The sequence below is a fragment of the Pyrgilauda ruficollis genome, unplaced genomic scaffold, assembly GCF_017590135.1.
Source record: "Pyrgilauda ruficollis isolate IOZ18807 unplaced genomic scaffold, ASM1759013v1 scaffold53, whole genome shotgun sequence".
NCBI lineage: Eukaryota > Metazoa > Chordata > Aves > Passeriformes > Passeridae > Pyrgilauda > Pyrgilauda ruficollis.
In genome coordinates, this window is record NW_024526933.1 from 1,440,181 (window position 1) to 1,458,114 (window position 17,934).

Here is a 17,934-nt window from a genome sequence, read left to right on the forward strand (position 1 = left end):
TTAAAAGATTATAATTTATCCAGATTTTTAACATTATAACTAAACACAAATTTGGCCCAGCTTATTCAGTGGCCACTAGGGCTTGCAGTACACACGCAGCAATGCACAGATATGCAATGAAGTTGAAAAACTTGTTCTGACTTTTTACAAAGTGTGTACAATGAACATTAAACAATCCCCTGAAGTTCACACTGCCACTCCCCAGAATCACCGTCACAATCTCTATTATACACTGCGCTTTGTGGAATGTTAATGACTATTTAAACTAATTCAGAGTGGATGTGTAAATAATCAAGGCAGTGACAGGGATACAGCATATTATAAGTGCAAATTGTACTGCAGCATTATATATTCATTTTCCTTCTTTATTTCATGAGGACTTTTTCGTTCTGAATTTGAAAGAAAGGCTATTTTTGATAGCCTTGGGGGACAGAAAATGAGGTTTCCACATCAAAATGGTTAAGATATATCCATAGGCCAATTTTGATTCAGGAAAAAGGAAAAGCTGCTATGTACTAGAATACCATGTCAAAGTCTGGGGAGATCAATTGAATCATAAAGCGAAGGGATAGGAAGCTTCATTAAAAGTGTGGTATATGGAAATTCCATGTAAGCCACAATGTTTTGCAACCTCATACTTGTGCTCTAAATCTCTTTGCAGGATTTCAAAGAATTTCAGCACCAAAGTGAAGTTTTAGCTGGGCAATAGGAAGCAAAGTGATGTAAATATCCAATTGCTTACATAACTAGAAAGACTGCATTCATGATATGCAATCTGCATTAGCATATATCACTTTTTCTTTCCATGTTCTGAAAAATAACCCAGCTAATACATCAATCAGAAGTAGAGTCTGAGGACTTCTTTTTCTGGAGTTCACTACAGCTTCCATTTATTAACTCAAAAGTGCATTATTGTCCTTTCTAGTTGTTAGATTTTTTTTTCTGACAGGGTTTCTTGTGGCTTGAAAGAACCAGCATTCAGACAGTCTTCATTTTAGGCTGTGGCAAACTAGAGTTAATCGAATCTACTCCATCCTGGCTTTATGCCTCTATTCTCTTAGTGGGCACCTTCCCCGAATCACCACTCCAGTAAAGCCCAATCTAAAATTAACTCATAATTGGACAAATATATCTTCTGATAAATGCTTCCTTGAAAAGGCAGTCACAACCTAAATTTCTTTTTTTTTGTCATAGCAGGCACTTGCACAAAATTGAACTGTGAATTCTTTACCAAATGTATTGACACAAAAACATGCACACCTGGCAACTACCAAGTACCCAGAAGAACCTACTTGATGTCAGAGTAAGTTCTGCTCTGTCTGAAGGAGAAGCAAGAGCTTCTAAGAAGACATACTTTTCCAACACACACACGAACACAAGATGTTAAACCTAGGGACACAGCTAGATTTTAGATACTCTAAAACACCTTCACACCCTGGTGTTAGACATGGCTCTATGTTTTAATTTGAGATACATTAAATACAGCACACTATATTTGTAGAGAGGAAGTTCTTGGCTAGAAATGTGTTCACATTTCTATACGACTTTCTCATCTTGACTTATCAGACCCATTCATTTCTTTCTTTGTCATCCTTACATGCTCAAAGAAGCACAGTGGCAGGTAAACTGGCTGCAACAAGAACGGTGATTTTTCCAGCGCAGTGATTTTAAAACTGTTGCTGCTTCGGCTTTTCAAAATGTCCGTGGAGTGGAAGAATGCTGAATGCATATGCAAAGGTTAGAAACAGAGTATTGGGGAAGGGAGGAAAAGGAGAGCCAACTAATCGAAATAATTTAAGTAAATCAGGTTGTTACCTAGCTCTCCTTGATGTTTACTCAATTTATATCATCTTCTTCCCTAATTAAAATAATGGGGATTTTTGTTAATTTTTGAGCAGATGCATAACCTGCTTTTTTACTACCCTGTACAAATAATTTTAAAGCCAGACAGCCAGACTCATTCTTTCAAGCTGCAATTCTGGGAAAAAATTCTGAGCAAAGAAAATAAACCAGGAAAGGCTTCTGTTGCCTGCACACAGCTCCTGCCAAATGTATTCCAGCAGGATTTTATTTTACCAGCAGGACTTCATTATACAAGTATTTTAGCAAAAAAATTATGCAGCTAAAGGGCAAGATAAAGACTGTAGGAGCGTGGGGGGGAGGGGTCAAGAAAACCTAAAGACTGAAAAACAAGAAAGAAAGAAAAGTAAGACTAAGGAAGCAGAAGAGCCAGTCTTTTACTGAAGCCACATAACAAAAATAAGATTACACAACATCAGCCACATCCAGTCTGACTGAAATTTCAACACCTGAGCAGTGCTGGGCTGTGCTTTCCTGACACCATGTGGTTCATCTGTAGAGGTGCATTCTCATGAATGACTGAACAGCCCTCAAAGAGCTGTTCAAAGGAAGCTTGTATTAAAAGGTGTTTTCAAATCCAGTGGTCCTCAGCCCACTCTCGGCTGTATTACACGTCCTAGGATGGTCTTTCATAAAAGAGCCACATTATGCCACCTAAACTTTATTTTCATTTCACTCCAGCCCTTTATATTTCAAATTAATTTTCTTTCATTTATACTCAATATTGTTTTCAATTCAGAAGTCAGATTAAGCATTTTGAAAGATCCTAAGAGGAACCATATGCACATTCTGTGAAATGAAACACTTACAATTATAAAAACTAATTCACAGCAACAAAAAAGCCCCAACAGAAGTCAAACCCAAGCCTAACATGTAACAGACTTGACTCCTCCCATACTGATATTAGATAAGCAAGCCAGAAAACAAAAAAAATCAGCCAAGAAGAATTGCAAAATAAATTGACAGCATGATCATCATTTTGAGACCATTTGTGCCCCAAATTTAATGATTACTGAGACCCAGATGTGTTTAGACTCTCTCAGCTGTAAAAAAACTGCTCTTATTAACTATGATCACCATTCAGGAAAAAAAAAAATCCACTTTCCTTTGAAATGTTTATGTCTAATTAACAATTAAAATGAGTACAATTATGTTTATTTCTGCTTCATGTAATGCAGCCATCATCACAGCTCTTATGCATTTTCAAATCTTTAGGTCATTCAATGAATGCTTCACAATGGACCCTGAAATCCTTGCATCTCCAGTGGACATTTAAATCAAGCATATTCAAATTCTCATCGTCTTGTTAATTTCTTTAATTTTTAACCTTTCTATTATAATTCTGTCAGCAGTAACATACACACAAAGAAAGATTTTCCTAACAGGCAAGAATTGCAAATTTCACCTTAAATTCATGTTTATTTCATGCATTAGCTTTCATCCATTAGCTTGAAGTCCCAGTCAGGTGACTTCATTGAAGAACCTTTCTCATCTGCCCTGAGCTTTTTAACTACAGCATTTACATCTTGATCTTTTGCATCAAGATGTAAATGTAAAAAAATTAAAATATTAAAGTCTCTTGAATGGATAATAGAAGTCAAATAAGAGACTATGTAGAATCATGCAAAACACAGCAACTTCTGGTAGTGTATTTGTTTATGAAAAGGAAATTAACTGCAGCATTTGCACCAGATAAAACTGGCAGTTTCAGATATAAATCATTACAACAGCTTTACTCCAGTGATGATCAGCATTTCCTCAGTCTTCATATTAACCCACTGCTTTGCAAGACTCATCTTTGGTAATTGAAGGCACTTTCTTTCTTCAAAGAAAGTCAATGTCAAGAATATATCATTATCTTATATAATTTCTGAATAGACTCACTTCCAATTACATTTATTTTAATTTTTGTCCTGTTTTCAACTGTTATGTCCAGTGGACACTTAACATCCTCAAGGAGGAGCCATTTTCAATGAGACATTTCTACTAACAAACAAGAAATGAAAGTGATTTCTATTACAGTATTAAGTATTTCATAGATATCAAGTAACAAGATGCAACTACAGAATAAATAAAAGAAAACACAATTTACTATTTAGGTAGAACCTGAACCACCCTGAGATGTCTGTGGAATCCCCTCAGTAAAAGTTTGTCTTGCAGGGGTACAGCATGCTATGCTGAGAGACCTACTCAGCTGGTTTTGGGCTTAAATGTGCGGGTTTCTGTACCCAGGAGCTGCAAGTGTGCCCTGCAGGGAGGAATGCAACATCTGTGCTGTGTAGTCACAGCTGTTTCAAGCTGGCTCTGCAACCACTGTGCACCCCATGTCCCACACCAAAATTTCAACCAACGCATGGTGCCTCTGTTCAGACATGTTTATAAAATGTGACAGCTGCCAGTAAAGGATGAACAGAGAAGGCATATGAAGGGGATATTGTTGATGGCATGGATGCAGATGTGCTCTTCAGAGGCTCTCCATACGCAGAGGAGCTGCTCTGAAGGGACTGCAGCCCACAGTAAGGATGCCCAGAAGGGACCGTGGCCCACTAGTGACACACACTAGAGCAGGGTCACCCCTGAAGAGCTACAGGCCATACCTAATCACTACCAGTAGCAAGGCATTTCCAAAGGGACTATGACTCACAGAGAACACATGCCAGGGCAGAAACTTCCCAAAGAAATGGCTAACCATGCATAAACCACACTGGGGCAGAGGAATGCAAGAGGAAAATATTGGCAGAAAGAAAACACTAGGTGTAAAACCCCAACTCCAGCTCCCCAGATTGTGACTGTTTTGCTTATGAATGGTCCCTGAATGGAGCCCCACCAGTTCAAGATAATCTTAGAAGAGATCATTTGAGAGGTACATGAAAGGTGGATCCCCCACTGGCTCTTTCTGCACACTCAGAGATAATAGGTTTGTTTCAGGTCTAGAATTAAGAGTTTCACAAATATTTGTTTCCCCCAAGTGCTACTATATACTCTAATCTTCTGAAAGACTACTAAATCTGAAAGATTATTATGTGCAAGTCACACGAAATATATCCTGCATGACTTCTTTTTAAGGTAATGAGTAACTGTCAAATAGTACCTGTTACTAAGTTAGATAGCAAGCATTAACACTAATGACTTCATAGGTAGTATCCTCACCTCTATGATGTAGTATTAAATAATATGCCAGCATGGTGTCAGGCTGAATTATTGGCTTCACTGTCTTTTAGAAGCAATATTAAACTTATATCTGAAGTATTTATGGTCCTCAGAGAACTCCTCTGCACTGTGAACAAGGTTTTCCCTGGAGTTCTGACTAAATCACATTTTTGCAATTGCATTCTGTCAAACTAAATTTTCCACTGCATTTTTGTTTAAATACTCTACACTGCTTTGCCTCTTATCGCCAACTTCTGTGATGTAGTTGTGCACACTTTTAGAACCCCATATGTCAAGAAGTGCTTGACAAGGTCACGCCACAGCTTCAATAAGAAAAGTGCTTTTATTTCACTCGGAATTGAGAAGAGTGGTACAACTACATTTCCCCCTAGAAGTATAAGTCATGCACTGTTAATTTGAAGTGGGACAGGCCAAAAATTGCAGCATTTACAGAAAGCATTAAGAAGTTGTAGCCAGTGGTTACTTCAGTATTGTCAGTTTTAAATAAAGGTCACTTTTGATGCAGAATTTTTTCAAAGGTGATTCTGCAAAGGTCACACTGCTGATTCTTTCTAAGTAGAATTTGGATTTTTACATTCATGGTCATTATTTTCAAGCTTCTGCTTGTTACAGAAGCAGAACCAGCAACTTTCTAATGAAAGCTTGTGATTCCATGTTGACGTGTTTCTGATGTAGTCAAGAGAACTAGTAACAGAGATTTCTGCACGCATGACACACTATTTTCCCATCCCCTACATCTTCTACAAGCCTTCCAGTGCATGTGCTGAGGCATGCTATACTTAAAAGCAAACCACTGTTCCGACCCCACAAGAGTCTCAAAAATGTGCAGAAGCAGATACTGCATCCTGGAAAATGGAATTTTCATACCCACAGCAGATAGCTCTTCCACTTCATGTGTGACACCTCTTTCTAAGAACTTGAGGAAGGCATGAAATCTTTCTTGGATTACATAAATTATTTAAATTTGTGTGGAAAACTGCAGACATACTGTGTCAACCTTTTTGTGTAAAGACTGGTCAAGCCAGCTGTTGACTCCCTGTTCTTAATGCTCTTTTTCTCTGGAACTGGAATCTAGTAAATAATTTGCTCTTGTCACCAGAAGATTGTCACTTGTTTCCTTCAATAAAAGCAGAATCCTTAGGTAAATTTCAAATTAGATAAAAATTCTTTTATCTAAGTAACATCAGAGATAACAACAAAGATACTTCAAGACACTTTATCACCTGAAGTTCCCAGACAAAGCTACAAGCATGTCCCACTGAAGACTTCTCACAGCTTGTCTACAATATGAGTTACAGGTCTTCTGAACACTCTCATGTATTTACATGTCTTTTCCTAGAGAATTATTCCTTATTCTGATTTAGTCTCATTATTTGAAAGTTATTTCAGATAAACAGAGTTCAAATAAGCACAACTACAAGTGGACTTATCCAGCAATAGCTACAGAAATTAAATTTACGTCTACTTTAGTCAGAATTAACTTTCAAGTGTGAATAATCTCCTTATTACATCTTCCGAAGCAGAGGCTGAATTACAATGACCTGTTTAGAATACAGCTACACATATATACAAGCAAAAATAACTAAAAACTATGATTTTCATAGTACTTTATCAAAGCTTTTATGCAAAAGTCACTGCCACAAGACACAGGCAGAGGACAGGCCACAGAAGCAGCATTGCACAGAAGCAGCATTCCAAAGCAGATACACACACATGTGAAAAATGTATAATGGAGAAAAAGAACAGTCATACATGTATTTTCAAGTGGACCATACCTCCTGAAGTCATTTTTTGAGTAAGATAAATATTTCCATAGACTAAGACAATAAAAATTTGTGTTACAAATTTGTTTAAATAAATAAATAAATTAATACAAACAATCCCTGCCTAGACTCGCCTGCTTTAGCAATTAACAGTCCACTAAGCAGTAGAAAGGAATAAGAATTCTTCAATTCTGATTCAATCTTTTCTGTCATAAGGGCTTTTCATTTAATAAAAACAACACAGCAATTACTACCCAGAAAGGTAGTAAATTACATTAGCAAGAACAAATTACATTAGCAAGAACAAATTCCTGCTGGTGCAGCAATTCCAGACATAGTTGTGTTGATCCCATTTGGACTGTAAGCCAGATATTTTCTCTCTTCTGATATTTTCAAACAACAACTAGTACTTCTTTAAAGGATTTCCCTTCATAGAATTAATGATAGCAGCACAGAAACATGTATGTTTTGCAGACGGATTGTTATGACACCTAGCTAATATATTTGTATGATCAAACTGATACTGATAGCACTACGGTTCTCTTTCAAGACATTGGAAACCATGGCAGGGCCACAGCTTGAATGCTACAGTGCCTAATGAGAATTTTTAAACAGGGGTTGTTGATCATTCTCTGGAGAGAACACGAGTCAATTCAGTTTGAAAAAAACTTGACTCATGTATTATGCAGAAATGGCAGTAGCTGCATTTAACAAATGATTGATGCATAAACATCAGCATCAAGAAAACAAAGGTAAAATTGTTGCAAACATTTTATTGAGGAACAATGAGGAAAATAAAAAAAAAAAAATAGAGCTTAGAGGGAATTTTCATTCCTTTCCCATTATTTTCTTCCTTTTTTTTAACAGATTTTGGGTTTGTGCACTTTATTCTTCAGCTTTTACATGTGAAATCTTAGGTTGCAGACAGAAGGACACTGCACATTCTAACTTACAACATGAAAGATGATGATGTAATGAAACATCAGTACATAAATTTGAATTAATTTAAATGACCTTTCACCAATATGCAAAGAAAGATACACTTGTTTTACATTTACAGACATTTTAGTTAAAGAATTTGTGGTTTAGCTGGTATGTTAATATATATTAATTTATGATTGTCTCCAACTAAAGTACCTTCCATGTATCTATATTTGCCTTTTTATTCTGATCTTCACTTTTACTGCTAGCATTGTGCATAAACGAATGACTGTATTAAAAATATATTAAAAAGATAATTGAAAATAGGAATTGAAAATAGGGAAAGAATAAATAGCTTCATTAAGAAAGAAAAATCTGAAGCAGATTGGCATCTTTGTTGAAGTATGTAACATAATTACGGTGCAAACAATGGAAGGAAAACCAGCTTTCTTGTTTAAACACTGAAGATTCAGAAGGGGCCGTACTTTTGAGCCTTAAGCCAATGATCATCTCTCAAAGTGCAAAACGCAGGATCCACACCAGCATCCACATGAACACCAGACCGAAAAAGCTTTCAGGGCTAGGCCCTCCACCTCAGCTCCAGCATGAATTTTACCAGCTGTAGTAGAAGCTTTCATTGTTAACAAACCAAACACATTATTTCCACTGGAGAGGATTTTAAAGGCCCTCCTAGGAGAGCCAGCTGGAAAGCTGTAATGTCTAAAGCTACTGATTAAGGGTTCACATGGGCATTAGACACTTTATCTTCGCACTCCTTTTCTTAATTTAAATAGTTTCTTAAGAAAGTACCCACTAAATGAAAACTGTGGCTTACTTCATCAGCGTTTGGCACATACATCATCTCAGTCAGTCAATATTAAGAGAGGTAACAATTTTTAGCCATTTTGAAAGGCAGAAGAGTGAACATGGGTCATGGATTTGTAGTCCTTAGGATACAGTCAGGCAAGCTTGTGAAAAAATCAAATCTACCTCTTTATAAGAACTGGCCTGGGTTTCTAATTGATCCCTCTAGCAAAGAGGCTCAAGAGATATGTCTGATGCTAAAGTGATGCTACTCTTAATTATATACCAAGAAATAAATGAGATCTGTTTCAAGAGTGTGCTATAATTAGCACAAGCTATTAGCCTCCAGCGAAAATTTTATACTTTCCACTGGTCTCAAGAAGGAAATTCCTAACTGTAGCTAAATATCAATGTTGTCATAAACAAAAGAGCCATTTGAACTGAACCTACTGCTAAGCATGCATCTAACTCTCTATGAACATAGAAAATAGAAATAGTAGCTGGGAACTACAACCTTCTCACAACATGCTTTTCCATATAAGCAAAAAATGAACTGGGGGGGGTTGGGGGAAGAAGGGGAGAAGTTAAAAAAGGAATAGTATCTAAAGTTTTCAATACGTTTCTGTTTACCTTACAAGACACCAGTCTTAAGTAAGGCTTAATTCTCTCTGGACACTCTATGAAATCACCTCTGCTTTTTTTCACATTCTTTATTTTTTAATCTTCTTATCTGGTTTACACTAATGATAATTAACTTACTTTCTAAGAGTCTTATTGCTAACAAGATACAAGACAATTCTGTTTGGCCTGTCTGGATTGTAGCATATCTTTTATTCACTTTTTGACCATGTCTCATCTATTTCAATAGTATTTTGCTACCTCTCAGTTGTTTTAAAAAATATTCAAACCAGTGGCACTTAAATAAACAGCATCTTCACAATAATTTACCATGCTTGACTCATAGATGGTCATCTCTGTTTCTCATTTGCAGCACAAAGAGTAGGTAGCAGCAAAGCAGAAATAGATCAAATTCAGAGAGTTCTTAGGAAATGCATTAAAAGTTCTCTTTGTGCCTTGAGGCTATATTAAATAAAATGTGCATGTTTCACTAAATACTGTTATTTTGTTGTGTAGTAAAATTTGTACTACTGCTGTCTCAGTAGGGTTTGCTTTACAAAACTAACTATATCAGATTTAACAGGAAAAGTATTTTCTCTCCATATGTCATTATAATCCCTGAACTATTTGAGTAGATTTTAAATTACATTTCCATTATCTGTGTTCTGAAACAACAGTTAGTCACAGACTGATACTCTGATACTGAAGCCAGACTTACGATGTCCTTTAGTCTGGTAAATAATCTTGAACTTTTAAATGGAGACAAGAAGCAAAACTCAGACAAGATTTGAAACGGTAATAACTCCCCCTTCAGGGAAAAAAAATCAAATAGCCAATCTCCCCTCAATAAACAAATACACAAAAGTACAAACCAAACCAAACAAAAAACCACACACACAAAACCAACCAACCAACCAACCAACAAACAAACAAACAACTACAGAACACAAAACAGGAAGCAAAACTAATGAGAAATAACATCAGGATGAGAACACAGAGCAGGTAGTGAAACTGGAGATGAACCCACCTCTTGCAAAATTACTTTCAAGGTGCAAATTACTGTCCTTGCTGGACAGTAATTGGAATAAAAGTTTTTAAAATGCCTCTCAGTTGCCCCATCTCTGGGTCAGGAAAAGGGTATTGTCCTTGCTGGTTGGAAGAATCACTCCATGATGCTATTCTATCATACCTCCAGGATATTGTGACACTAAGGCAACAATGAAAGGCAGATGTAAAGGAAAAAGCCTCTTATCATAGAATCATAAAATAGTTAGAGTTAGAAGGGACTTTAAAGATCATCCAGTTTTGCCCCCTGCCATGGGTAGGGAACCTTCCTCTGCACAAGGCTGCTCCAAGATCCATTCAGCTTGGCTTTGAATACTATCAGAGACAAGGAGTCCACAACTTCTCTGGGGTACTTCTCTCACCATCCTTGTAAAGAACAATCTGTCTTATCTACAGGACAGTACATATTTTTACTCCTTTGTAATTACAACAACAGTTTAAAAGCAACTGATTCTTAGCTGGTGTTTAACATGACGTTTTTCCCTGGAATTGTAAACACTAATTTATTTTTGCTGATAAGTAATAACCTTGTTATCTCTAGCTAAACAATATTAGATTAACAAGAACAAATATCCTTGTGTTAAATAAACAGTACATTGTGTAGTAAATTGATAATAACGTGTTGCTTTACAAATAAACACCAAATACTTTAGGCAGTGCATTTATGGTATTGATACAGGCCACACTCTCTTGTCAAATATTTTGTGCAGCTGCAGTATACAAAGGAATTAAGGTTGCATAATTACAGCTGGTATTTTGTTTCACTAGTCAATACAGAACAAATAAATTAACCACCATCTTTGTGTAATTACTATTTGCCTCTTGAAATGGTAAGAATTTGAATTTCTTATCCACAGTACAAAGTAACCCAACACTTGATTAATTAAATATTAGCTAAGTTTCCCTCTACAACTGTAAATTGCACTTCAATGAAGAGAGTGACTTGCATCCTGAATCAAAATTAATAATGTAAATGCACTGATTGATTCTCCTTAGGACAATGAAAAATACATCACTGTGATGAATGCGTTTTTTTAAATTATCCATATTTCTATAATTGTGAGCTATAAAGAAAAGAGAGGAAGGGAAATAAAAGGAAATTTCCCTATTCACAGCACACATTGAAAAATTATATAGTTTTAGTAAACTGCACATTTAGGCAGTTAGTACTATCTGTCCAGCAGATATGGATTCTTTCTTCCCAACTAAGTAAAACTTACATCTACACTTTTGTTAAGCGTGTGTTAATGAAAGGTATTAAGTTTCAGCTTTCAAAACGTGACTGCTAATTTTTAGTGTTTCCTCTTTCAGAGAACATGTTCGAGTACAACTGCCTTTGCTTCTGTTCTTTCTCAATAAAAGTGGGGGTGACAACAATTTGTATTTGTATTCTCACAACACTTAAGATTCTCTACCAAAAGACAGAAACATGCTGCTTGAGGGGTTCTAGAGAATGCTTTGGCAAATACCCTCAGAAGAAAGTTGTTGTTCCTCACTTGTATACTGCTGAAACCAGTTGTTAAGGATGTGCTTCTTCGGCTAGTTTAAGGAGGCCAAATTACATAAAGCAAAGTCTGCAGGCAGTCTTCACTGACCTAGTAGGAATGATTACCACCTCTCCCAAACAGGCAGAGTGCCTCTCTTGGGCTCCTCAGGAGGTTTCATTTCAAGTCAAGAAAGAACAAGCCCTCTGGATGCACAAGGTCAGCTATGTGCAGACTGAGCCAGGGCAGCGTCCTCTGAGCTTGTGACACCACAATGCCCAATTCTTTTCATCAGCAGTCTCATCCCAATGTGTGCTCCCTCTCAGAGGCTGCAGCAGGAGATTCCCTACAGCGATATGACCGCCTCCTTTGACTTCCAGCTGAAGTGGCAAAGGCCCTGGTTTAAGCTCTACTGATAATCGAGTCCTGAGCTGTGCCCCTGAGTCCTGCCCAATGCTTCCCGGTTTTACTGCAGGCATAGCACAACATGATCACCTATCCACTTCAACTTCAAGAGGAAGACCAAAGCTTGTCAAAAGCTGTCAGTTCTCTGCCTTGCTATGTCCTGCAGTAGTCTAGGGTAGGCAGCACATTCCCATCAGTACTGCTGAGGGAGCTGCAGGGCTGCTGCACACAGCGCACAGTTTGGTTTATGAACTGCCAGTGGAAGAAATGTGTTGGACAGCATACTGATAACTAAACAAGGAAGTCTGATGAAAACAACTGCCCATATTCTTCCAGAATCATAGAATCACTTATGTTGGAAAAGACCTTAAAAATCATTGGGTCCAACTGCATCAAGAAGAATTTTAAGTTTCACGACTTTCTGAACTTCCTTACTAATCTTTACTAATTTGAATTCATCATCTTTTAAATCAAAGTCCTTGTGAGGACATATTGAAATGCAAGACTTAAGCTGTTCTATGTGCTCAGTCCTGGTAATACAAAAGCAGTGCCTTAACCCAAAGCACAGGGGATGTAAGTTTGAATCACTCTAACATATAGACCCTGGGACAGTCTGCCAAGAGAAATTTTGGAATTAATATAATCAGAGGGTTTCACAAAGCAGAATAAATTCTGGGTATCTCCCCATTCCTATTCTCTCTGATATTTCTCTTTCCTCTACCCGCTAAGAAAAGTAGTCTTATTCTCATAAGCTTTCAGCTGACAGAACACTCTAAAATACTACAATACTCTTCAACGACCTAGTGTTTTTCTTATTATAAGAACTGTTCACTCATTTCTTCGTGCATTCGAGCATCTGCTATTCAGCTGTCAAGAGAGGGTGAAGCTCTGCTTTTGCATGAACAGGGACACGTGTTTGGTGCGGTTTTTGTCTGATTCAGCAGTTCCGTAGCTCCTCGAGAACAGTTTTCCATTTCGCTCACGGCCCTCTACAGGGCTGCGGCCTCCCGCAAAAAGAACGCCGACCTCCAGGGCGGTACGGCATGTCACTGCTCCTGCTTGCACACCATTCCTGGGAAGCTCCGGGTGACTCTCCTGTGTTCCCCGGGCACAAACTGCACCCCTTCTCTGGCTGACGGACGCGCAGCTGTTTCGGCCGCAGGTCCGTCGCTCTCTCCATCCGAATCCCCTGGCTCCTCCTGGGCCACGGCGCGGCTGCCCGAGGTCGCTCCCACGGCCGGGAACCAGCCGCTCCGCTCCATCCCGGCCCCGTCGCTTCCTCGCCGTCGCACAACGCCCCGCGCCTTTCCGCTCCAGCTCCGCCTTTCCCTTCCGCGCTCCCATGGCCGGGCCGCCGGCGCCCCCGGTCACGCAGCAGGTCGGGCGGGCGCGGGGCTGCGGGCGGCGGCCGGAGCAGGAGCAGCTGCGGGAGGCCGCCCGCTGCCTGGTGCTGGACGCGGAGGGCAGGAGCGTCCCCTTCCAGGCCCTGTACGCGGAGCAGAAAGCCATCGTGCTGTTCGTGCGGGTGAGGAGGGGCCGTCGCGGGGCGCAGCCCGGCTCCCGGGGCGCTGTGGGAGGGCGGCGGTGCGGGGGCTTAGCACGGGCTGCGCTGGAGCGCAGGGGAAGAAACACAAAGGAGAGCCGTGCTGCTCCTGAGACCCCTGTGCTTTGGTGAAGTGAAACTATTTACCAGAAAGGAAATACTTCTTCAGCCGGGTGTTTAGGGAGGCAAGTATCTTGTTCCTTGATTTCCCAGCTGTCGAGCCAGCTATCACATTCCTAAAATATCTAGAGATAAAAATATTTGCAAGGCTAGAGGCCCAGTGTCCTTGCTCAGGCTTGGGTTAAACCAGTATCCTAATTCAAATTTGGTGTCTGGAATCTTTCCCATTCCTTGTTCCTGATCAACTCCGAAGTGGTGTGTGTCCAAAGTCTGCTACTTCATATTTATGCAGTTGTATCTGTTTCTGACACATTCAATTGGGTACCTTGCAGAATTTTTTGTGCTACACCTGTAAGGAGTATGTAGAAGATCTGGCAAAAGTCCCCAAGGCATTTTTACAAGTAAGTACTCTGCTCTTAATGTGTTTGTGGCCGCAATCAAGCAGATCTGTTATGTCCAGCTACACACTTACATAAAGCTTCGAGGAATAAAAAAAAAATTACTCAGAAGTGCTTTCATTGATTGCTACAATAGCAATAATGAATCTGCCTAGGAGACACAGGAAAGGATTTATGGCACTACACGCTCTATTAGAACAGCATTATTTCTCCCTGCCCTGTTAGCTTAGTGCTCTTTTTACTGTTGTGCTCAGAACAGTTAGACAACATCTGACAGGCATTTCTTTCAGTATTAGGAGTGCCCTGGACAGCTGTCTTCTGACTGCTAACTACTGCTCTTTCCATTATGCTAGTAGAGCCGACTGATGTGCACGGAGCAAGATCAGAAAATTGATCTGGATTAAAAATAGTATCTTTTTCTATGGTGATTTGTAAGCTGCATTAGTAGTGTGTCCTGCTCTCCAGAGCAGCTGCACAAACAGGAATGACAGTGACAGAAAAGAGAAATAGAGTGGGCAGGGGTTGCTATCGACCTGTGTTTTTTGGCTGGTAGGAGACGCCAGAGAAGACAATGATCTCCTGCTAAATCTGGAAGGTCAGACTGTCTCTTCTAGACTGCTGATTGAAATTCTGCCATACTTTGTTCCCAACAGCAGCATAGCCAGAGTCTCAGGTCATTGCTGATGACAATTGACATCTAAGCTCATCTGAGATGGACTAGGAATTTGAGGGAAAAAAGGGGCAATTTCTTTGTCAGCTTCCCTTCTCAGAACAAATATTTCTAAACTGTTTGATCAGTGTTACTCAAAAGGACATTTTCTTAATTTGGCTCCTCAAATAAATATATCTAGAGAGTCAAAAATGTCCACACTTTTCTTAGTGCAAGTGTTCTGGTTTTAGGGGTGTTTCTTTTCATAACAAGCAAAATTATTTTATATGGGAAATTATTCTATATGGGAAAGGCAAATACATAATAAAACAACCTTATACTTATGAACTGGTTTTAGTGACATTTAAATGAACTTCAGTTTTCGGCTGTGTTTTACAGACTCAGGCCTAAGGCTGCACCTGCAAAAAACAGCAGTGCATATAAATGCAAGTTATATCTATCGATGGGTCCATATATGTAAATCCCAGATGTTTGGGCATCATCATTTTTGTGCTTCTTCTTTAGATGTAGGTGCAATTGAGTGGAAATTTTGAGTTTCCAAAATCATATCATGTTGCAATTAATTGAAAAGACAATCCTACAAATGCTACAGGAAACTTAAAGTTTACCCAACTGTAATTTAAAAGTTATCTTTAAAAATAATGGTTCACTTAAAAAATTAATGTAGTTACTAACTGCGAGTGATACACAAAAGTGCAGTCTCCAAACATGGAAGTTATGTTAACGTCAAATAATTTTAAGTCAGTGCACTGCAATCACTAACTCGGCACACCAGATTCTGCTAATGTTTTGAAGTCATGTAGGAGCACCCAGTTCCTCTTTACAGCTTCAATACCCATGTTCTGTTCTAGGAATCAAATGTGAGGCTTATAATTATTGGACAGTCATCATATCATCACATCAAGGTAAATAAAGTAGTCATTAAATACAATGTATCCTCTATTATCTTAATGGTCTGTATTGAGGGATTTGGTTTGCATGAAAAGGTGGTCTTCTGCAAAAATAAAAAAGGATAGTATTCATGAGGCAATTCTAATAGTAATACATGACTAAAGCAAATAATTAAAACTTGCAGTTTAAAAACCACCAGGGGTTGCTAAGGAAACATCTTTTCTTGATTTCACTGGAAGCTTTGTTTTAAGAGAAGCTTTGAGGCTAAAAATTTTCCACTTTGACATAACTAACCAATACAGCGTTTTCAAATAAGAGGGGGGAGCATGGAGCTGGCAGGATGTCAGTATTTTTGCTGTTGTTAGTAGACCCTAACTAGTTACTGCATTAACCTTACAAATATTACTTTATTTTTCTGTGTCACTGTGTCTATGCCTATATTTTGCAGCCCTTTTGCAGTTTAACTGGGTATCCACATGAAATGTATGTAGATCCGCAAAGGGAAATTTATAAAATACTTGGGATGAAAAGAGGTGAAGGTAGTAAAGCATCAGGTAAGAATAATTTTCTCACCTTATTTAGACTTTCACAAACAAAACAAAAATGCTCTGATAAAATAGTATGATCGCAATGTAAAGAGAAATTTATTTGCCCACCAGACTGTCTCTCATAGGCTATATTTTCTGAAAATACTGGTAATCAGGAATATCTAAAGTATTCATAGCAGCTGTTAATTGTTGTTGCTCTTATATACTTTCATATTTCTAGATAACAAGTGTTTTGTGGTTTTGTTTAGTTCGGAGCCCTCATGTGAAATCAAACATTCTTCTGGGAAGCATTAGGAGTATATGGAGAGCAATGACTAGCCCGGCTTTTGATTTTCAAGGAGACCCTGCTCAGCAGGGAGGAGCTTTGATTATAGGCCCAGGTGAGCTGCTTTTTTGTGTGTGAAAGTTACCACTGTCTCCTTCAGCTGTTTGCTGCCATTTCGCCTTCTGTCCCTGTGGGTCCCAAGGAGACAGTCTGGTGTTGAACTGCGTGATTTCTGTCCCATGGAGAAATCTGCAGAGTGTCATTGTGTAGTCCCATCTCCCACAGAGGTGGCACAAACCTGATCAGAGCCCTGAAAAAATTGGTTGGATTGCCGAAGGAACAACTGCCTCGAAGTTTGGAGGGTTTTCTTGACATCGTGGTATTTACCTACATGCTGCTCTCACATTTAATAAAATTTAATTTAACCACATTTAATGTGGTTTTATTAGAGGGATAGAGCATGAAGGGGGAATTGCAACATGACAATCATCTCATTATTAGGAAACATCCGGCTACAGCAGATTTAAACTAGTTAAGTGCCTCAATGTTCCTTGCTTCTTTAATATAATTAAAAAACATTTTGTCATTGTTTAAAATACAGAATATTGTGCAGTCTACAGAACTAGTACACATTTGTGTGATAACTGGTAGGTAGTCAGAATGCTGCTTCAATTCACTTACATCTTTGAATAAATAAATATGTTATTCAATAATTTACATATTATTCTCATTCCAGGCAATGAAGTTCATTTTTTGCACCTTGATAAAAACAGGCTGGATCATGTTCCCATTAATACAGTCTTGCAGCTGGCAGGAGTTAAACCAGTGAATTTCTCAAACAAACACCAGATTATTGACATATGACACTGACTTAATATATACTTTTCTTTCTATTTGTGCTCTACAAGAATAGTTCTCCAGTGAATTACAACAGCATTGGTTCTGTTGCTTCTTTCTGGGACATCTGAAACCTTATGTAGAAAATCAGACCATAGAATAAACTACCTGACACTAGAGATGGATACAAAAGTGCTATTTCCGTTGAGTACAAGATAATAAAAACTAAAACACAGCTGAGACTGATTGCAAAAAATCCTGGAGCTCATTATTGTCTCATCAAATGAACTTGCTAATGTTTTTTAAAACATCATTGTTCAAGGGGCACTAAAGTAAGAAATCAGATTTTGCTCAGGAAGAATTTGGGGTTCTTGCCTTCAGCAGATCAACAATGGCTTTCAATGCAAGACTTCTTCAGCACTGTTTTAAAGCTTCCAGCACTATATGACAATTTTGTATTGAAATACACCTTGAAAAGTCACAATTTTGAACACCTGGACTTCGTTTATATCTGGCGGTGGCAGAAGTTATGAAACACATTTCACAAATTCAAATAAATATTTTAAATACA

General features: G+C 38.5%; 1 protein-coding gene across 1 annotated transcript; it reads left to right on the forward strand.

Moving 5' to 3' along the window:
* The first annotated feature begins 13,062 nt into the window (after window positions 1–13,062).
* Window positions 13,063–17,934, forward strand: PRXL2C (peroxiredoxin like 2C). The gene is given in 8 exon segments (XM_041480775.1): window positions 13,063–13,245; window positions 13,247–13,360; window positions 13,362–13,616; window positions 14,087–14,155; window positions 15,674–15,727; window positions 16,162–16,267; window positions 16,510–16,641; window positions 17,263–17,934. Coding segments are annotated over 8 exon segments (969 nt in total). The 5' UTR covers window positions 13,063–13,134; the 3' UTR covers window positions 17,391–17,934.